This window comes from Semicossyphus pulcher, unplaced genomic scaffold (genome assembly GCF_022749685.1).
Source record: "Semicossyphus pulcher isolate SPU_LCO1_2020_fin unplaced genomic scaffold, fSemPul1.0.p SCAF_7, whole genome shotgun sequence".
Classification (NCBI taxonomy): Eukaryota; Metazoa; Chordata; class Actinopteri; order Labriformes; family Labridae; genus Semicossyphus; species Semicossyphus pulcher.
Genome location: NW_027211748.1, coordinates 23134446 through 23156942, shown reverse-complemented (window position 1 = coordinate 23156942; position 22497 = coordinate 23134446). Strand labels below are relative to the sequence as shown.

The 22497-nt window shown below is 40.9% G+C and overlaps 1 protein-coding gene across 1 annotated transcript; it reads right to left on the bottom strand.

Moving 5' to 3' along the window:
• Positions 1-677: 677 nt before the first annotated feature.
• On the bottom strand, positions 678-22051 carry tgm1l1 (transglutaminase 1 like 1). The gene is made up of 14 exons (XM_069685541.1): positions 21870-22051; positions 15865-16166; positions 15580-15771; positions 11648-11899; positions 8141-8259; positions 7552-7659; positions 6991-7168; positions 6386-6524; positions 5239-5431; positions 4855-5008; positions 4259-4543; positions 2918-3078; positions 2690-2826; positions 678-2604 (listed from the first exon to the last, which is right to left on the bottom strand). The coding sequence occupies exons 2-14, from the start codon at positions 16163-16165 to the stop codon at positions 2460-2462; spliced, it is 2364 nt and encodes a 787-aa protein (XP_069541642.1). The 5' UTR covers position 16166; positions 21870-22051; the 3' UTR covers positions 678-2459.
• Between the last annotated feature and the right edge of the window lie 446 nt (positions 22052-22497).

Genomic DNA, 22497 nt, shown 5'->3' with positions numbered 1-22497 from the left:
CCCACTACGTCTGAGCTGGGGTTCAAACTAGGAACCCTCTAGCTGTGAGGTGACAGCGCTGACCACTGCACCACTGCGCAGCCCTTTCAGTTGAAATGTAGCTGTTAAAGTCAATATTGGCCTCTAAAATAGAGTGGAGATGGTAGCCTCAAGTACATGCACCTCTAAATATTAACAAGCTTATACTTTGTTACTCCATCTCTGCCTTTCAGCCGCTGCAGCTAATGTACAGTCAGCCAAAATAGCACTGCATTATGAATCAAGTAAAACACACGAGATGAATCTGAATCTGTATACAGCCTGAATTCAGCATATCAGAGAGGAGAAATAAAACTGTGTGTGTAGATAAAACATCACAATCACAAAGCTTTAAGTACCCGTTACTCCATCAGTCATCAATGTGTTCAATGATGAAATGCAGCAAGGGTGTGTCACCTTTCTACAGCTGCACATTTTAAATGAGTCACTTCAAAGTAACACATCCATCATGCAGCACACATTTTCTACCAAAACAAAAATGGGGAATTTGCATAAATTGAAACACACATGTAGGCGCTTGTTTCCTCTTTGATCTCTTGATTTACGTCGTACTTCCCGCTCTCTATTCGATCCCTTGGGGACTTGTAAAAGTATGAGTGCACACAGAAGATAACTCAGGAGCCGGGCCTTCATGGACGTGTAAGTTTTATTACCAATGCAAAACATATGATACAAAAAGAACATTCAAGTAGATAAGGTAGATAAATAGTGTAATGTTATGAACTACTTTCTTTCACATTGTATGTTGAGTTAAACAGAACCTGGTAAAGCTAAGGTGAACTAAGGCCTCTGTGGTCTCTGGTTTGCTGGAGTTCACAGCAGTTGTGTCCAATTTCACAGGTAGGTTGTGATAAGGTAAGTGTTATTACACTCACATAATGATAAACACACAATACATACAGAACATCATTCCTCCTCAGGAAACATGTAGGTCTGAATTCTGCAGTTGGTGACATTTCAGTAATATGAGTGGTTACTTAAAATAAAAGACACAACATTTGCATCTCACCTGATGATTAAAACGACATTTTAGCCACATCCTTTAGGGAAATCTGCATTTCATCTTTCAACAATTACATTTTTTGCAGTCAATTGACCTTTCGCTTAGCCCCTCCCTTGAACGGCCACTGTCCAATCCTACCAAAAACTCAAGAGGAGAGATGTTTTGGAAGACCTCACTCGCAGCTAACTTGACTAGGTTAGCATGTTAGCAAAGAAAGACGGTTGAATATAAATTCCAAGTTAATCCAGATTCAGTGTGTGGCTCAAGCCCACGATATGCTACACGCTTAAACAAAATGAAAAAGTGGGATAATTTAGTTTTGCTAGCAATTGTCTAAAACACATTAGATAATGAATAAGTTATAGGGGGTCATATCTAAATATTAGCTTAAAATAAAACAATATATTGACTTACCCTGCTGTGCAAGAACATTGTTGTTCCTGTATATGATTGTCCTTAACATGAATTGTAAAGACGTGGGGTGCCTGACGCTTGCATTGAGACCAGTGAACGTTTGCTTCGATTTTTAAGTCCTCTTCATTCTCAACACCCTGCTGACAAATTATGTTCTGGATGTAGCTTTCACATGCGTGTTGTCGTCCCTTCTGTCTACTTTTCTCTCTTATTTGGGAACTGTTCTTCCAGAAATGTGCTATTATTTCCCTCGGAACATCTCTCACCGTTAGAGTTGAAAACGCCATAGTATTTACGTGCCGGTGCGAAAGCTTGACTGGCGTAGCAACAGTATCCAAGGGGGGCGGGACTTACCGAAGGGTCAACGGTAACAGAGAAAACTGGGGAGATTATAATGTGCTCTTTTGCAACATGTTAATGCCAATTTTTAGCATCATACCCTTCAAACACTTCTCACAGTACCCTTCCTTCACGTAGCCACGTGAGGTTCATCCTGTCTGAAAATACTCTGCTAATAATTTTCATCTTATGATGAGCTAAATAAATGATACAAATACAGTATTTACATTATAACTAAATGATCATGACCCGACTTTCTGACCCCCTAACTATATGATTGCAGTGTCTTAAAATATAAAAGTATTATGACAGTCTATGTAATGCGACAAAATACAAATACCTGTTAATCCAAGCGCTTCACTTGCTGTGCACGCATTCAAACGCTGCTGCATAGTTCACCACAGTTTTAAAATTCAGAGCAAGGCAGAAGCGTGAACTCTCCTTCAGTTATTATCTCAAGTTAAAAAAAATAATACTGACAATGCTACACTGACTTATTGGCTAATGAGACATTTTAAAATATAAAACAAAATAAAATGACCTGTAGTAACAAATAAAGTTTAAGATACAGGATCAGAGCACACTTCTCATATAGCTTGAGGCTCTCAGTTTGAACTTCATAAAGTAAAAGCAGAACAGGAAGCTATGTTTCTAGCGCCCTCTCTCAATGCTCCTGAACGACAATATCAGCCACTCCGTGCACTTGAGTCAGCTGTTTACAGTCAAGAGACGCCACCAGCTTCCTGGGCCCGGGCTGGGTGGGGATGAAGTGCTCTGTCAATGTCACAGTGGAGAGACCGCCGACGTCGCTGTAAGAAAGAGGAAGTTGAATTTAAGTCAGGCAAAGGAAATGCAGTGGGCGGCAAAAGAGGGCGGGATGTCACACGTTCTTACCCGACGACTACTTCATGTCCTTTCTGCAGACCCAGGCCCTCCACTCTGAATATAACTCCCTTAAGCAAACGAGGCAAGGGGTTGGTGAAGGTAATCTTGGCTGCCATCTCTTTACCAACCACAGCTTCTCCCAAAGGCTGCAAGAAGGCAAGTAAACATGAGTTAGCAGGGGTTGCAGAAATGTTCCCTTGTATCTTCCCGCTGAATAATGTTCGACTGCTTTTTTACCGTGATGTTGAGGTCAGGAGTGCGGAGCCTGAAGGTGGTCTGGTTGGCTAATACTTGCTGGGTTTCACTGACTCTTCCAGACAGGGTCAGCATCAGAGCGGCCTGATCCACCAGCTGGTTCTGGTACTGTTGGTAGGGCAGCACCCACTCAATGATCTTTTCTGTGAGGAGAGACAGAAAAAAAGGGCTGTGCTCATTATCCAGCATTTGCCAGGCAAGTTTAACTTAAAGAGTAACTAAACCCCCAACTGAAAACTTGTATGTGGGTATTTAATCGTTGATCAATTCAGGTCCAATCAAAGTATTTGAATCTACATATTGTGTTAGAAATATGCATAGCGACTGCCCTCTAAAGGTTGAAACCCAGCTACTGCAATTGAATATTTATATTGGCTCATCTGGAGGCAGGTGACGTATGTGGTGCCAGCTTTCGTCCCCAAAACTATACAAGCTACGTCACCCGATTTCGCGAACTGCCTGCGCTAGCGGTGAACTGATACAGTTCTGGACCACCTACAGGAGACTATGGAGGAGAGAAGTCCTCTACTTCAAACGGCATTTCTGCTTCTCGAGTCGTTGCTCATGGCTAAATAACCTAGCTAAACTTGCTAATCAGTATATGTGTGTGTTTATGATGTTTGTACATGTGTGTGTGGCGCATAGACTGTATGGTGTTGCTGCTGATGGTGACGGCGCGAAGGAATGAGTGGCCGTGTCAAGTGGCGTCAAGAAATCGCCCTAAACAAAACTCTACATGAAACGCTTTGATATTTGTTTGTACCGGCGACGCTAAGCTAACTGGCTAGTAGCTGTAGCTTTAGTCATACAGACATAATAGTGCTGCGAATCTTCTAAACTATCTCTCAAATAAGAAACTGGGTATACTGTATGTGTGTTTTGTACGGGGAAACAGACACAACTTTAAACACAACACTGAGCTAACAGTAATTTGACTAGGTTAGCAAACTGTTTCTTGAGCAGCATTAGCATTCGTAACGCTCTTTTTAGCTCTGTTAGTTCTTAGTTTGGTCTCCACCAACTCCTGTATAACAATGCTTGGTCGTATAGCTACCAAATGCTCCATCAAAAATATTCTGTTTAGGTCGTGCACTGTAGGTTTTTTACACCTTTTTTTCCTGAATAGCAGCTGCTCGCTAAACAAAAGAGAGCCACAAGACAAATTGATATAGTGATGTTGTAGGCCATCAAACCAAAGCAATGCTTTCATGCTCTTAGTGCTGAGGTTAACAGCAAAGTTAGGAGACACTAAAAGAGACCTCTTTCACAAACATGTAGCCATTTTCACTCGTTAGTATAAAAATAAGATAAGTTAAAGCCAACCTTCATGGGGCGCCAGCTCCACCGGGATCTGCTCCTTCTTGATGGTGCCCTTCAGCACACCAGTGTAGTACATGACGGCCACCTGGCTGTGCAGAGTGGTCCGACGGGGCTGCGAGCTCTGGTTCTTCACCTGGATCTTCAGCTTGGCGTCAGTACCCATCCTGGGCCCCTCATCATCCATCTTCACCTCCACGCTCACATCCTCCGCCATGGGTGAGGAGTAGACATCTGGCTTGCTGCCATAACGACTGGCAGTCTCCACTGCGATGCGTTCCTCTTCAGAGCCTGGTAAAGAGGGAGGAGAAGGTGAGTTCAGGTTATTCTGTCTAATAGTTCAGGATTTATTGGCAGATGCAAGAGATATGGCAAACAGTCCTCCAAACAAAACAAACAGAGGAACATATTTTAATATTTGAAGAGCATTTGAGGGGTCAGAGAAGAGGAATCTGTGTACAGGGAAATGATCTATGCAGCAATACATTATTAAATCATTCCATTTTAAGACAGTTCCAGGCACCATAGCATTAACTGTCTAGTTTTGGAACATCAATCTGGGGTGGAAATGCAATTAGCAAAGTCTAATATGCTCCAAGTACCTTCGTGGTGTTTGTAAAGGTGTGTGATGTCTGCCCGCTCGTCTGAGCCCACTGCTTTAGTGCTGATGCAGTGGCCCACAGCCTTCTTCTCACTGTGGATCTGGCTGAAGGTGGAGTCCAGGTTCCTCTGCCAGAAGATCTTATCACTGTTGACCTGATAGTAGCAACAAACATGATCAGCTCATACATCAGAGAACACAAGAATTTGGACATATTTGTTATCTAGCTGGTGGTTTCTGCTTAATCTATTACACCTAAAAGTTTTTCCTGGTAGAGTAATCCAAGCAAGACCTTTTTTAATCAAACTAAACCATCTCACTCTTCCTTTGGAAATTCCTAAACTAAAATGCAAATATATCATACTTTCTTATTGCTAGCACTCACCTCAGCGAAGACGAATGGCGTGTCGTGTTTGAGGTAGACCTGGCCAGAGCGAATGGCGTTGACAGAGGCGGGGCCGCAGCGGAAGGTGCCCTGGCTTGTTTCCTGGGGGGTAGAGTCAACAGCCTGCCAGCCTCCGTGACCAGGGGGCAGGTCTGGTCTGGCCATCCAGCAGTCATTCCATACGTGGAAGTTCCTATATCAAATTAAACCGTTTAAATATCCCATTTCCCAAAGTTCCATTTATAGGAATTGTTTACATTTTTGTAAGAAGTTAGCTTAGCATAAAGACTGAATAAGGGAGGAAACAGCTAGCTTGGCATTGTTTACGTTAATGCCTCAATTTATGTATGATGAAGACATGTTAACTAGTGAACTTAGGTGGTGTTGGTGTTAGGATTTGTGAATTTAAGATTATTGCTCTTTCAATGCCAAGGGGTACATCACTGCCACCAACTAGGCTGGAGTGTTCTACGGGTTTCTGGCAGGTGATGAAATTTGGACTTATAAAATAAAAAGATACCGATCAAGTAAGATTCGGTTCCCTACTTTCATGCCAAAGGCATTGAAAAGAATGTGATCCTTTGCAAAAGTAATATCACTTAAAGCCAGGGTAGTTGTTTCCCTCTGAGTCCCTTAGTTGTGCTGAGCTAAGCTAAGCTAAGCTAAGCTAAGCTAAGCAAAACATTTCCTGGCTAAGCTTCATATTAAATAGACAAATACATGTGTGGTATCAATCTTCTCATCTTACTAACATCAAGACAACTAACAAGCATATTACACAAAATATGCAACTATTCTTTTTAAAAGAATTAAAAAGTTAAATGTTGTGTTACTAAGGTTTCTTGTGCTGGCCAGGCACATAAGGTATCAAACCTTTATGGAGCAGGCCTGGAAAAGAAATGATACAAATTAATCTAAGGAAAACGAAGGAGATATGCTGCTACCACTAAGCAGATGGATACCAGATTAGCCTCTGCAGTCTGAGGGGAGTTGCAGATAATTGAAAGAGCATGGCGTCTATAAGGGTTTCAAGTTAGAGGGAACTGCTCTCAGAGCAGAGATCTTTACATACTGTGCATTCCTAATGTATGGATTTAGCAGCAGGCAAATTTCTGAGCTTGGTATCCCGACCATGTTAAGTTCTCACCAGACAGAGTCGCTATTGAGGTAGTCGATCGGCTCCAGATCCTCATCCAAATAGACGTCAGTGGTGAGGGAAACATCAGTGTCATGAGCAGATTGGAAGTTGGTCACACTGCGGGCGGGTATACCAAGACAACGCAGCACTGGAAACAAGGACACACAGAGACAGATTCATTCAAACTGAATTATTCACCCACATGATAACACGTGAGCATGATGGCCTTATGGTTAAGATGGCACTTGCATGGTTGCAGGCAGACTTTATTATCCTGCCTGAATGAAAGCAACACGTGTCTCTATTGGTGACAAAAGTAGGAGGTATGACAGGAATGGCAATGCGAGGTATTTAGGGTGTATATGAGCTATCAGCTGCAGCGCTATGTGCTAAGGTCAGCTAGCTATCATGTGAGGGACCCTGCATGCACGCACAATGAATGAAGCATTCTGTAACAGAGCAGGGAGAGCTAATGGAAAAGGCCTGAAGCCATGATCGTGATCATTTGACCATTAATTAAATTCACGTAAACACTGAGGAATGCAACACTCAGGGTATCCTTTGTGGCGTTTGCACATGCAAACAACATCACATGCTGTTTCTCTCATAGTAACCTGTTGTGGTGATCCCAGAGAAGACCCAGCACTGTCCGTACGACACAGGCGTCGCATCACTAGAGTGGTATTTCCTCAGGATCTCCACACTGCTGCTCCACGCTGCAGGAGAGACTCCGTCGGCGTAGTCCCCGGACCAGTTTCCTACCAGGACCCCAAAGTCATCCTGAGCGTTTATCTGAAAGGGAATTGTGATACAGTCAAATATCACTGACTGATCTGATGTAATGTGTGGTAATTTTCCAAAAAATACATGAGAGATGATAAGAGCTGATGCTACTGGGGTCAGGTCCTTTGTATATTTCCTGTAAGTTTCAGTTACCTGAGTTTATAACGGATTTATGATAAAAACCACATGCGGGGTACTTTGTATGTATTTTATTCCTGGCAGCGCGGAGAAGACTTGAAACAGAATTCCATATTGGATAAAAAATGACATGAAATAAATGAAAAGTTTACTCCTACAAAAAATGCGTGCCCTTGGACTCTTGACCTCAGTATTTCTAATATCCTGGCTTATCCTAAGGAGATAGTGGGATGTTTATATGTATTCAGACTCACCATTGCAGATAAGACTCTGACCACATTGACAGCATCCCCTCGGCCAGATGGAGGCATGTCACTCTTCTCCAAGATAAACAGACAAGCGTCCAGGATCCCTTCATGAAACTACAAATCAGCAGCAAAGGAAAATACTTAATTCAAGTAGGAATTCGGATCGTATTTTAGAGTTGAAGATTATTGTTAAATCATGAGTCATTGTTAGGTCATGCCTTCTGCTGAAACGTTAATAAAAGATACAATCGCCGTTGTGTGTTGCAATGCTTTACAGTATTTATGCGATAAAATACACATTATTTGTTGCACTGTCACTGCAGTTTATCTGTGTCAATGCCAAAGTTCTGCTGCTGTAAATACTAAATAATGCCCCAAAGTGTCTTAATCCGCAGCTGAAAATAGTCCCAGAAAAATACTGTTTGGGTAACATCTGAATAAAACTACACTGCTGCATTCTCTTAGAAAACCACCCAGCATTTTTTAAGAGCAGACCTGTTTTTAAGATTTGGAAAAAATGGGTGGAGTTCAACAAACGATGATGTAATTAAGCTTTCAGTACTTTGGAGACGTGTCCTGTCTTGATAGTCCGTACCTGCCCGAAGTTCCATGTGCGAGCACCTATTTGTTTCTCTGTGCCGTAGTAGAGCCTGCCGATGTCATTCAGAACGTACTCCTTCCTCTCCTCCTCGTTATCCATGAACACCGTGTCCTCTGGAAAGACAGGACATTACATCAACATGCTGTAATCTGGTGCTATAATACTGACAAAGTATTTCATCCTACGTTGTACAGACTTGTGACCGGCTATGGACCTATTAAACCAGCCGTGACAGGGAAACCCTTTCCTGCAGAACAGTAGGATGTATTTTAATTACATCAACTTTGGTCAAGGTTCTGGTTTCCTCCTTGTCTGTGAGAGTGACCCAGACTCCATGTTTTTGTTCAGCTTTTCAGTTACTGAACCTCTGAAGAATGGGCTCTTTCTTCACAAGTGATGTAAAAGAGTCCCAAAGGCCAGGAAATGGTTAAGAAACACAATGAGTCTTCGGACCTCGCAGTGAGGCCCATGTTCTTTTATGGGAAGCAGTCTGTTTTCGGCACCACAGACTTGGGTGTGCACCTCTGACTTGAGCTTCACAAATCCCTTTTTTTCCATCTCTTTTATCTCTTAATGTTGCTAGAGTGATTACCAGTGGGTGGGGCAAAGGAACAGAAAAAAAGGAAAGAAAGGAAAGCTGTAAAAGTATCAGAGTATTCAAGATGGGCATGTGAAACGGCAAGTGGAAGGAAGAGGTCTAAGAAAATCACGAGGGACGGCCGAGAGGAAGAGGGGAAGTTATGCTTGGGAGGTAACGGGCAGAGGGAGGGTGAAGAATAACAGATTTTACAGCAGAAAGTGGAGGGAGGTGAGGCTGATAGCATCTGGCAGCTGTGATAATTGTGGTTTTCACTTCTTACTGAAGATTTCTGCAATGTAGGGAGAGGCAGACACTCACACACACACACACATACAGTAGCATTCGAAGGAGGAGGAGGAGGACGAAAACAGAGCAGCAGGGCAACGGAGAGAGGATCGGGTCAATAGATATCAACAAGGCAGCAGGATTGGAAGGGAGGGGCGTATACAGCCAGGGAATACACATGGATGCAGTAAAAGCGAGGGAGAGGACAGGTTGTCACCAGCTGCAGGATTACTGTGAGCTCGCCCCGTGGCGTTTTTATACAGTAATTGTAGGATTTTTACTTTTATGAGCGTGAGGGAGAGATTGGTCTCAGGAAGAGGAGATTGAAAGCGGGAAGAGGAGATTGGGCGCGCTGCCAAAAGCAGCAACGCCATAATGAAAGACAGAGTTTCTCTTTATCAATTCCAGGCCCAGTTTTTTTGTGTATATATATTTAACTGAAATAAACTTCTTTTGGTGAAATATCCTGTTTGCACCGTTTGCATTGCTCAGCAAAAGGAAGAAAGTAGGAGGAATAAACAATGGACCTCATTTCCTGATGTTTTATTGACTAAATAAATAAAGTAAGACAATTTAAAAAATGGGAAATATTTTCTTAGATGCCATTTTGAGTGTTTGAACATTTTATAAATGAAATAGAGCTAAGTCCATTTATTCTGCACAAAAAGCTAACATCTTATGGTTAAAAAAAAGCTATGCTATAATCAATATTTTTACATTGAGAATGGATCAAATTACTAAGTGTACGTGAAAGGTGTCACTCAAAGTGACTAACCCACCGACAATCACCATCCCACTCTGCAGCTATCCTCAACACTATGTAGCATTTTAGCTTCTTTTAGCTCATTGTTTTGATTTAGCCATCAGACATCTTTGGTAAGGACAATGGTTTTTGTCGTCGGGCACTATCCAAAGTCTGACTGACAAATGACCAGTAGCGCCTAGCCCTGCAATAAGGAGACACAAAAGCTGTGTCCCAACCCAGGGGCTTCAGCCTTTGAAGGAGGCGGCCTACGAAGTCTGCGTCATTCGTAACCTGCGTATACCGCTAAAGCCGAACTGAAATGAGACGGTCTGGTCTACAGAGGATTTCCTGTCTGCGTCACCAGTTGTTCCCGCCCTTGCGTCATCAAACGCCACTCCTCTCGCCTAGCAACAGGTGGCTATTGGGATAACTAGCTATCATAACTAACGTCACGTAATTTAACCTTTTACATTTGTTTCAAGGGCCCCTTCGTGTTTTTTTAACATGTGTATCGCAGCTATTCGATTGAGTTGAAACCAAAAACTTTTAAAAGTTTATTCCTCAGCTGTTTTAGAGTCCGCAATCCGGTTTGAATTTTTCCACAATTTTCCCGCAATGAATCTTGGGATACGTTGGAAAAGGAGGACACATTTGAGCCTTCAAAACGGGACAGCTTTTGATGCGTTGCTGTGACGCAACCGGCCTTCAAATAGCCGCTGGACTGGGACACAGCTCATATCAGTTCTCCATAAGGTGTCTGTTCTATTTAGATTTTATGCCACTGGAAGTTTTCGTTGTATTGTTGCACTCATTGGATTTCTTATAACTCTTGAAATTGTACAGGAGGCAAAAGTCTCTGCTGAGTCAACAGAGCTTTGCAGTTTGACGGTGTTGCTCGCCCAGCTATGTTTTTCATCTAGAAATGGAAAGTATTATTAACACACAACAAATTGTTCCCACTTAAAATAGACAATAAGCAGTCATTTTGTGCCACGGATGAATTTATACATCTTTATGAAGCATAACTGTTAGTTCTAAGTCATAGCCCGAGTCTTTATGAATCAGGCCCCAGAGCAAAAACACTTTAGCTGGATAAAGTTGATATTATGTGAGTTGTGTTTTCAGCTTGTTTCTGCTGCCCCCAAGTGGTCAAAAAGTATTTAATTTAGCTTTAAACCAAATAAAAACTGTATTAAAAGTATGCTTGATTAAAAACTTCGATGAATCTCTTTCATCTAAAGACTTTTTTTATAAAATAACGTGTGATACATGCTAAGTTTAAATGTCATACCTGTATGTACAAACATTTCCTACATGAGCCCATTGAAAGTTTATCTTATCCTACATACACACTGTGTTAGTCACAAACAGTCCATCATGCTGCATAGGTGAGATAACTAACAGTTCCAGCAGTTTTGAACCACAGCCAGTGCAGTTACATAACTCACAGTTACACACAGGGTCATGCTGGAGCAGTTTGATGGACAGCAACATGCTCGTGGATGGACTTGGCCTTTCTCACTCCTGTGTAACACTATATCAGGATTCCTCTCAGAGTTTAAAACCACAGAACTGACATCAGGCTACTTTGTGCCAGTACTGGCTGACAGAATGATGACGCTATTCATAAGCAGCTGTGTTTTGAGAACAAATTGCCTCCCAATTATGCTGCAGAGAGTTCGCCTGCAGGAAAATATTGACTTTTTAAAGATATTCCACCTTTAACCTCATAGCAAGCAAGATAGCATGTTATTAATTCCAGACGTGTCTTTTCTGCTTTCATTCGTCTCCTCTTATCACCTGTGGCTCGTCCTCTTTCCTTCCTCTCCTCCACATTCCTGCCTTCAATCTTGTAAACCCTCACTCTGTTCACACCCACTGCCAATCTTACCTTCACACCAAGGGTTGAAGAGAATGATGATGTTCTTGCTGGAGTTGTAAGTAGTTGCCGCCTCGCCCTTTGAGGAGCTGATTGTCACAGTGAGTCCATACAGGCCAATCACAGCAGTGGCCGGTGAGTTGACGGACAGCTTGACCTTGTTGCCGTTCTGCTCGACAATCTTGGCCTCCCAGCGTTCGTCCTCCAGGTGATCCACCAGGGGGATGATGACATGGGTGCCTTTGGACACTTTGGGCAGGGGACCTACACGAAACAGGTTATATCTGAGTCATGATGTACCATAATTCTCCAATAATTAGGAAAGAACAAGGAAACCAAGTAGTAGAATTCACATGAGCAAAAGCCAGATGTATTACAATGCTTGTGATGCTTTTAGGTGTTATTGTACTCTAAGGTCTCTGAATTTATGTGCAAATTTCAACCCAATTAGTTTGACATTTGTGGGCATGTGCTTATAAGAGTAAATACAAAGATTGATAGACTTGACTTGCCTATTTTCTACACAAAACCGCTGTGCTCTCCCTTGAAAATAGTTCAACTTTTGGAACACTGCTGTGCTCATCAGTGTCACTTCTCCCTCACTGACCAATCAAAATCAAGAAGGGGCGGGACTTGAGATACAACTTTTTCAACAACGATGGCGGTGGAGAAGCGAATCAGTTTGGGGTTGGATATAGATAAGCTCTGCTTCTTCCATCCCCATTTCAAACCATGGTGGTTGTATTGTTTGGTGTTATTTTTATTTGTTTGTTTTTGTTTGTTTGTTGTTGTAATGTCTTTGTTATGTTGTTGGTTGGTATTTGTTTCGTCTGATTGGTTTGAAATAAACTATTTGAATTTGAGTTTTTTGATGGTACAATTTAGAGCTAATGCCAAGTCATGATTCCTTTCTATTTTTGTTTTCTTTGTAAAATGTCCTTGAATAAAAGCTAATATTAAGCATACAGACCGATTTAAAACAGACTTAACGGTCACTACAAATGGAAGCAGAAGTGCCGCCAGACAACTTTCATAACTGAGCAACAGTAAGCGCTGGTGAGAAGCGCTCTGAAATTGAGGTTGTGGTTGCTGCCAGCACAAAAAATACAGTTAGTGGACACAGGCCCTTATCCCTATAAAAAACTCAAAGTCTTAGTGACTTTTCTAAGCATAGCCAGTATAGCCCCATTCCTAGCCTTATGCTAAGCTAACTGTTTTGCCATAGCTTCAAGTGTAACAGTCAAGTGTCAGGAAAATTTATTTTCAAACTGTTGGCAAGAATCCAAAATGTTGCATTTAAATTTAACCGCTGCTTTGCTGCAAACCAATAGAGACATGAAAATATCAAGCGAACAAAATCCTAGCAAAACATTTTACACAAAAAACAGAATAATTAATACAATAATATGCAATATGTTCATCTGCAAGAATTTGTTTTATGGCAATACGGACATAAACTTTGTGTTTATGTATTACTAGTATTTTTAAAAACATGTTGCTTTTAATGTCTGAGGAAAATTCATGTAGTTAAGTTTGACAGAGGGCTCTTTACTTCTGTCCTTTTCACTGATCCTCAACTTGGAAATGGGATTAAACAAAGAAGCAGCAGTGGAAGAATTCTTTGCAACATCTATTTGGGAACGGAGTAAACGAGATTTTTCACATCGCTGTAATTGTAAGTCTGTTCCCATACGACTATAGTAAACCACATGCATCACAGCCCTTCATCCGGCTGAGCGTGGTTTGTCTGAGCAAACAACATTTCAGGGCCGTAAAACCTCCCACAGTGCACACACACACATCTCTGAAACAGAAACACACATTTAGGAATGTTTTATCTTAAAACTATGAGATGAGATGCCTTTTCACGAGACTTGATGTTTTGCTAAAGGCTAACAAACTTTAATTCCAGCCCATTAGCTTGATTAAGCCTTATTGGATGCTTTCCTCTCAACTATTTGCTTTGTGACACCCTGCTGGGCTTTAGCTGCCATTTGCTGAAGCGAATATGGAGTTTATCAAGAAACTATTGTTCTCCATCCGACCTCAGCCAGGACTTCCTCTCTCATCACCCTTTGTTAAAAAGGAAATCAATGAAAAAAACACTCTCTTTTCTGGTGGAAAAAACCTCACCCATATTGAAAATTGACTTCCTTGTTGACCGAAAATAACAGCTTAGGAAGCGACAATGATACAAGGCCCTGCTGTTAGTGCAACACTTAAGCCCTATTTTTTTTTTCAGCAATGACAGTGAAGGCAAAGGTAATGAGAGCCTGACAAATTGGAAGGCTCAGATTGTTGTGAATGTCTTTTTCTCACTCTTCTTTAAAATAAGCAGCAGGTGACAGCAAATCCCATCCCCGTGGTGATGTAAGGTCCATTTATTCCCAAGTGCATCGTGGATCAGTGTAGTATGAGGCCTGTAAATACCAGAGCGAGGTGTCCGGTGTCCTGGAGTCTGGAAACTGTTAACGCTGTGGTGTACTGGGAGGAATCCAAAACTTGTTGTGTGGTTATGACTGAGCTGCTGCTGTATTTAAATGTGCTAGCTATGCGAGGCATCTTGACCACATTTCCCATGCTTTGTTTTGAGTTAGTCTTACATTCCCTCCACTTTCACACAGAGCTGGAGCAAATGCTGGGTATTTGGGTACTCCATCTACTTAACACATTAAAATCTGTTGTTTTATCACGGATACTACAACTCAATCTGTTACTCAAGACTGTTATTTTAACCATTAAACTGCTTTTATCTAATCCAGCCTTTTAAACTATTTATCTGTTACTGTTCGCTAACTATTTAAACTCTGTATCCATTCCCGATAGCCATTTTACCATAAATACACTCATTTTAGCTAGCTTAATTATATGAACTATGTATCTATTTGGTCTTTTTCAACCAGTAGTCGGTTAGCTAAGTATTTTATGTTAACACGTTGCTTTTAGCTAGGACGGTTTCTTAGCTAACTAATTCAACTGTTTACCCATTGCTAAAATTAGCTAACAATTTAAATATTTTTGCAATTTTCTAGCTATCTACCCTTTATCTTCTCTTAGCTAATTATTTAAACTATGTATCGATTTCATTTAGCTATCTTTTCAACCATTAGTCAGTTACCTAGCTAAGTATTTTATGTTTACGCGTTGCTTTTAGCTAACAAGTTAAAGTGTTTAAATGTATACCTTTTCACTATTTGCCCATTTATAGGCTACTCACTTTTATTTAATCATGGGAACTTCATCATCTTCAAGTTTTAGTTATTTTGTTCTAATCATTGTGTGTTACTTAAGCTAACAACTTCAACAATTTACACATTGCTGTTAGCTAACGATTTAAACTGTTTAGCATTTTGTTTAGCTTTCTAGCCATCTCAGCTAAAACTGTTTCCATTTGTTTTAGCTATCTGTTCCAACCATTAGTCTTTAGCTAACAATTTCAGCTGTTTACACATTGCTTTCAGCTAACAACTTAGATTGTTCATCAATTTCTTGTAGCCATATCACCTTTGTATCTATTTGTTTTAGCTATCTGCTAACTATTTCAACTGTTTATTGTTTTATGCTAACTTTTTAATATTTTTTTTTCATTTCTTTAAGCTCTTTCAACAAACTATACTTTTAGCTACTTATTTGAACTGTGGAAGCAGTTGAAGTTGAAGCAATCTATAAATATATATTCTGTTTTTTCTTTTCTTTCAGGTTTTACACCCGTTTTGCTGCCACTGGACTCCACAGTGCATCAGTGTGTGAGGAACAGCACTGACTTTATTTCTGACCTGTGAGATGTGTCTTTGTGAATCAGACAGCATTTTTTCTGCAATACGAAATACAACCTAATGTAACACTTTTTAACCCCTAAACCATGCATTTTCCTTATAACAAATTATAAACTTTGTCAAGAGATGTGATAACATATGCACAGACACAGTCCCTCCATCCCTTACCTGTTTTCAGATCCAGATGCATCTTGTGAGTCTCAGAGTTGAAGGGTCTACCGAGCTCCAGCTCTATCTGGAAGGTCTGTCCTCTGCGGATGATCATCTTGTCCCCGTGATACAAGTCGGTGTGGTGCTCCTGTCTGTTCTGACCCGTCTTGGAGCTCAGCAGGTCCACGGAACGCACAGACAGCTTGATTTCTGAGGGGAAACATACATTTTAAGTATGTGTTTGTTGCAATGTTGATAAATTCTTCACTTATTTAGATCTACCCCAGAGGTCAGCGACTTTACCTTCCATCTCCTTTGCTTCTCCGTTCTCAGGCTTCGGCTTGGCAGGCTCAGGGGTCGGAGCGGGGGCCGGGGTCGTTCCCGGGGCTTTGATCAATTCCACCTTATCCGTGACATCATAGGAGGTGCTGTTCTGGCGCTTACAGCAGCAAGGACACATCTTCCTGAACCAGCTGCGACAGCCTCCCTCCTCCTGGTCCTTCTCATCCTTCTGGATGCTCAGTTCCACCCTGGTGGGCGGGGCAGCTCCGGGGAAACGCCCCACCTCTGATGTGCCTCGTACTGTCAACCGCTCGCCTGGCATGCTGGGAGACAAAATAGAACATTTCTGTTTCACTTTCAGGAATAAAACTGCATAGTCATTACTTATGTTTAAGATAAGACAACAGAAAAAGTTTCATTGCAATACAATATCATATCACAAAGTCAACCATGATATGATTTTGATCTGATTCAACTCAGTGACCTGCATTTAATCTAATATATCATAGGCCCATTAAATGAAGTATGTAACATGTACATAAAGTATAACTTGAAGTTTATTACAGAACTCTTAGAGACATTTAATAGAATGATAATATGTTCTTTTTAATATAAAGAAAAAAATATATGTATGACTTTTTTTTGCTGGTTATGAGCTACAAAAGCAAACCAGTCCACAAGTTTTATTATTTCCATATAGTTATTTCTAATGCCTGAAACTGCTGGCAGGAGTTCGAAGCGATTAACTGCACCCTGCCTTTGTATACATTTTCCAGGGCAGAAATATAAAGTGAGTGATATGACTGTTAAAGAAAGCAGGGCAAGATTTTTTGTTATAAACCACCAATTAAGCATGTACAGGACAAAATCAGCAAAGAGATAAGAGGTACGGCTTTGTCCACAAGGGGCGCCAAAATCAACACAAACAGGAAGTTCCTCACAGGAGCTTTAAATGATGTTAAGGGGCTTTAGGATTTGTACAGTATTGAGTTAAAAAGAAAAGCAAAAAAAAATACAAAAATCAAATAATATATTTATATAATAATACCCCGCACACACACACACGTCCTAACCCTCTTTACTGTCCTATGTAACATCAAAAGGCCCGCAAAAAAAATATGGTGACTCACTGCCCATCTGGTATCTATAAATAAAATTGTTTGGGTTTTAATTGACCCGGTTTGAGATATTTTCTGTAGAATTACACTTGTGGGAAGCTTTTATTAGAAAAGAAATAGTCCCCATAGAAAACATTGTTTTTCCAGAGTAATTATTGTTTATGGAAAAAGATGTTGAATTTTGTCTCCCTCATGATGCGAGTACAGAGGACAGAAAGATGCAAATCTTGGAAGCAAACATTGCATCCAAAGAGCAGAGGTCATCTGCAGAGTGATACAGTACATTTCATCCTAACAAGACTTTGTCTTCATAACAATCTGATTAACCAAACATTCCTCCAGTTCTTCTTCTCCCTCTCTTTCATCTCCCCTCCATGAATCAGCCAATGCACTTATTCTTTGACTTTTCCCACAATTACTGCGTTCCAGAAATGCACCCTCCTCGGCCGACGGGTTTTCCCAAAGCATTCTGGGGTATTTAGCCTTTCGTCCTTGTCCGCTACACTTCTTGAGCAATCTTACATACCTCCTACAAGCAGCTGGACTCCATCTGCCTCACCCCAGCTGTTGAGATTATGTAGTTTGTGTGTATCTCCCTGTGCTGCGGGTGTAGGTGTCCAGTACTGTAAATCCTATGATTTATCATACTGTCACGTCCCCGCCCTCATACACTGCACCAATAATCACAGCAGAATGAGATCATTTGTCACACTAAAGATAAGCTTGTTCATCCTGCTCATCCTCAGATTTTAAAACTGGGGTCAAAGGTCACACAACAAATGTCAACATTTGGAAAGTAAAAACAAAAAGGGTTAGAGTGAAGGGAGGACTTTCCCTTTGATCCCCGTCTTTCCCTCCTTTTCTCACCATACACACCATAACATTTTGGATCCAAAGATAAATCTATGTTACCAAAACATTAAAGCACAAATGGAGTTTTGTTAGCTCTCGTAAAACATCCATAAACTGTAATGAGCTGCAGTGATTCACAGAGTCAGGAGAGATGCAGGGTTGTTAAAGAGATGCTCAGTTTATATGGGGGTTGGTCTCATACAAAAGTTGTCGTTGGTACTCCTGTGAAAATTTCATTTCCAGAAAGACACCAGACGTATTAATTTTTTGGAAAGAATAGGTCTACAGTTACATCACCAGCTGTAGCAAGCTAGCTACTTAATGCTAACTGTGCGCCAGTTAAAATCTTAAAAATTAAGTTCTAGCTAACTAATTTAAAAACAAGGCTGACATAAAAGCTCTTAAAAATGTACTTGATGGTTACTAGCATGACTAAATACTCAGAGACAGAGGCTAAAGCTATTTGTTCCAGACAAAATGTCAGCATCCTGATCAGGTGATGGTCTGTGGACACATCTAAATAAAAGAGCAGTATTGTTCTCGCAGCGCAGCAACATTCACAGGCAGATATGAATTGTAATTATGCAAAAAAGAACTGACCTGCACTCTTTTACGCTGTCCAGATTTTAAGGAATAATTTAAGCCTTTCTTCCTTGCTAAACAGAATTTAGCTGCATTTTTAAGGGAGTTATGGAGCTATGGAACCGGTCTGCAGGTTTCATGATGAGGTTGTCAAGTTCAAACTCCAGATATCCAACATCTGATAAGCTTTGGCTCGTCTGACCAAACCTGTTCTGGGAATTCATCCTTTACTTGTTTTGTTGATAAACTTCTTCAGTGTTATTAATCGTTCGGTACATATGTAGCCCATTCACATTTCTGGGAATAAACGAGCCAAATTTATCCAAACAACCTTGACCCATGGTTTACCCAACTACCTCCATTTAGACATTTTCACACAGAGGCTTCTCTCCTTATGTTGTGTCATACACTGATTAAATTCAACATGTAACAAACTTTAAATAAGCTCAAAGACAATAGATCATTTTCAGGATGAACTCACTTAGATTAATCTTTATCATTACTTTTGGTCACATGACTTTAAAGACCACCTCCAGTGAAAATCCAGTGTTTAACCTTGTACACATCTCCATGGTGTTCTTCATGTGCTACAAGACACATCAGGGACAACATAAACAGAATCACATTGGCAGGTTTGAGACGTCCCAAACCTAAAGAGCCAATCCCGTAAATGGATGGGGTGACGCTATGTATATCATTATGTGTAACCTATGGCAACCACTTCGGCGATGCGCGAGCCAGCTGTAACCGTCATCATAATTTTGGCAAACTCACTATTGTAAGTACAGAGATACACAATCAGATTGTTTACATTGCGTAACAGAACTGCATTGTGTGTGGACAGAGAGCGTCCAATGTCCCTCTTTTGCTGTTAGAACACTGTGTGAGGAGTAAACTGGTCCCGCTGTTGTTTATTTGGTTGCCACAACCTCACGTGTGATTGACGTCCTGTGACTCCTGTCACTGTTTCAGTGCTCTTCCTCAACGAGGAGAGTGGACATCTTCGCGGAGTCGTTTAATATCAACTTCAGGACACGTTTTAGAAATCTGAAGGAGCCGTGGTGGGCCGTTGCGGGCGGGGACTATGCAGATTTAGGAATTTTTAATGACGGAGAAGGAGGAGATGCCTTGGGAGGATTTTTACTAGGTAATTTTGCAGAACGTATTTTGCAGAAAAAACATATCAGACACAATTTATTATTTCAAGCAGAGCATTTTATATGTCTTAAAGCATGACCGGAGCTGCTCTTTTATTTATGATTGCCTGAATAAATGGGCTGGCTCATTCTACCCACTGCTTTAACCCAGCTGCTCTCCCCAAACCCTAAAAAGTACTATCATTAGCTATTATGTGCTATTTTAGGCTTTGGAAGACAGGCTAGGTTAGCACTGGTGGTTGTAAGAATGGGGCAAGCTAATGTTGCACAGGTGGACCTCTGATTGGGAAAGGATGTTAGGCAAATAATCAATTGGTATCCGTGCACATGTACTTAACATTACTTGTGCAGTAGTGTCCTCGTGTTGTGTTTTTTCAGCTTGAGCATTCGGCTTTGCAAAATAAAGCTACATTGGAGGCTGGACGAGTGATTGAGGCGGCTAATAAGGAAAGTTATTGCACTACTATACTTACAGCGAGCAGCAGTGAGAGACTTTGTTAAAGTGCTGCTACTTTTCTATTGATTCCATTGTTGTATGTCTGCACAGATCATGTGCATCATTCAGTCAGAGCACACTGGATTTAGGCGGTGATAGTGAAGGTATGCGGTGCAGGTCAGAGGGCACAGCAGCTGAGGAAGAGGTGGGAGGGAGGAGCGCCTCACAGTATCAGACACTCAAAATCCATGGGTGTAAATAGAAATGTGTGCGTGTGAAATTAAGTTCACTTGTGATTTTGCAACTCCTCGTCTCCCTGAGTTCATCTGCCGGTCAGATAAAACCCCCCCGCCTTTAAACTGTTTCCAAATCCTCCTAATATTTGGCAAAACATTGATAATCATTGTGAGGGACACAATGGATCGCGTCAGCTGCAACACGATCTCCACCCAAAACTTAGCTCACACTCTGACCCTCTCTGTGCAGCCTTATCTACATCTATGACTTAAGTAGAGAGAAACAAAGCTGTAGATTAAAATTAAATATAATGTCTGGACAGGATTTAGAATTTAAGTTCATTATTTACTCGCCCACAGACAGGTGACAAGATTTTTAAGGTGATATGACGCAGGATGCAGTTATAATTGGACAAAAAGTGCTGCGAATATGGATTCTTTTTCACTCTAACAACAGGAAAAAAGCTTTTCAGGCTGTTTTTGTTGGTAATTTGTGTCTTCCCAGCCTCTAAAAAAAGCCTGTTATCTCTCTACTGCACCTTTGGTGGCTTTAATTGCCCAATTAGAGTCATCCACTCAACCCCATAAAACCTTGAAAAGCCATTCCACAAGATTAATTTTCTGGCTGCCTCGCTCTTCCCTCACACTTTGACGCACAAACTTAAATGGATTTATAATACAGCCATCAGCCGAGCTTGAAAACAACGTTTCTTCTCCATCCTGCATATCACTACCACATGTATCACTTCTTCCATCATGCCATGCCCTCTCCCTCTGCAGCTCTGCACTTCTCACTCAGTTTATGTTGGCATGTCGGCTTGGCTGGTATGCCTACTGGACTCTGAGATAAGCACTACGAATTCAAGTCACTGTTCCCAAACAACAACACTGCACTTCTTTGTTTGCTGAAAGAAATGATTAATGGTAAATAATAAAAACTTTACTTTAAACCACAGTAAAAGATTTCATCACATGCAGACATAAAATCAGCTGCAGCTGGTTGGACACAAATCAACAAGACTGAGGGCAGGAAATTGGTCAATTTAGGGTTATTTACTGAAGAGGGAGTGAGCACAACAAAAGTGAAAACAACAGTAAGAGTTTTGGTTTGGAAGGGAAGGCCTCCGTATCATCAGGAGAAACCAATCAGGAGAATAATTTCATTTAAGCTGCAAGAAAAGTTCTGCAAGTTCAGGGCTTCACTTCAACCAGAGCTGCAAGAGCACAAGCTATTTTTAAACTGTGATATAAATGTTTTTCCTGTTGAATTACTTCCGTTTTTCTGTTCACTGATGTTATTATGTTATTTATGCATGGTGCAGATATTAGAACATTGTTTACGTTTAACACGATTTTACATATTGATTTGCAACATTGTTTTATAACATTTTCCTCCCAATACAGCCATTAAATTAAGAGCTGAATTACGTGCTTAAATGTCTCTTTTCTTTCTGTCTGAGACGTGAGAGTCTCTCTCTCTCTCTCATCCTTTAAAACGTTTAGCTGATTACGAGAAAGACTTTCTCCAGCCTACGACAAGAAACCGTTATGTCATGCGCGTAACCTACCGCTTCAAGTTCACTTATCCTCACAAACCCCTCACAAGAAAAAAAGAAAGTTGGCGAAGAAGTGAGTGAGATCTTACTTTATCTTCGTGGCTTCTCCTCTGGATCAGCGATGAATCCTCTGCTTCGCCCTAGGTAAGTTTCCTTCAGCGTGAAACTTTTGGAAAGTTTTCTTTCTTCGCTCGCTCCCCTCCTGGATCAGAAATATTTATATGCCTGTCCTGGTATGTAGCCTTCTGCACGGTACTTGAAGCTGACACACTCATACACACACTCGCACAAACACACCCACTTCTTCCTCGCAACTCTGCCCACCTCGCCCCACCCTGCATGGGCTGAAGTTTCACCACCAAGAAGGTTCTGGTCCGCTGCCGGCGGTTTGGGCGTAGCGTGAAAGAGCGCATGTAGTGTTTTACTACATCATATGGATGCCCATTTCCGCCAGGACAAAAAAAAGTGAAAACTTAGCCTTGATTAAAAAAAACCCCGCAAATGTTAAGTCATTATTATGAGGAAAAAGTCAAAATTATGAGCTAAAAAGTCGAATTTATGAGATAAAAAGTCAAAATAATGAGAAAAAATAGTTGAAATTATGAAAAAAGTCAAAATCATGAGATTAAAAGTGAAAATTATGAGATTAAATGTCGAAATTATGAGATTTGTATCGCATAATTATAATAATTGATCATAATTTTGACTTTTTATCTC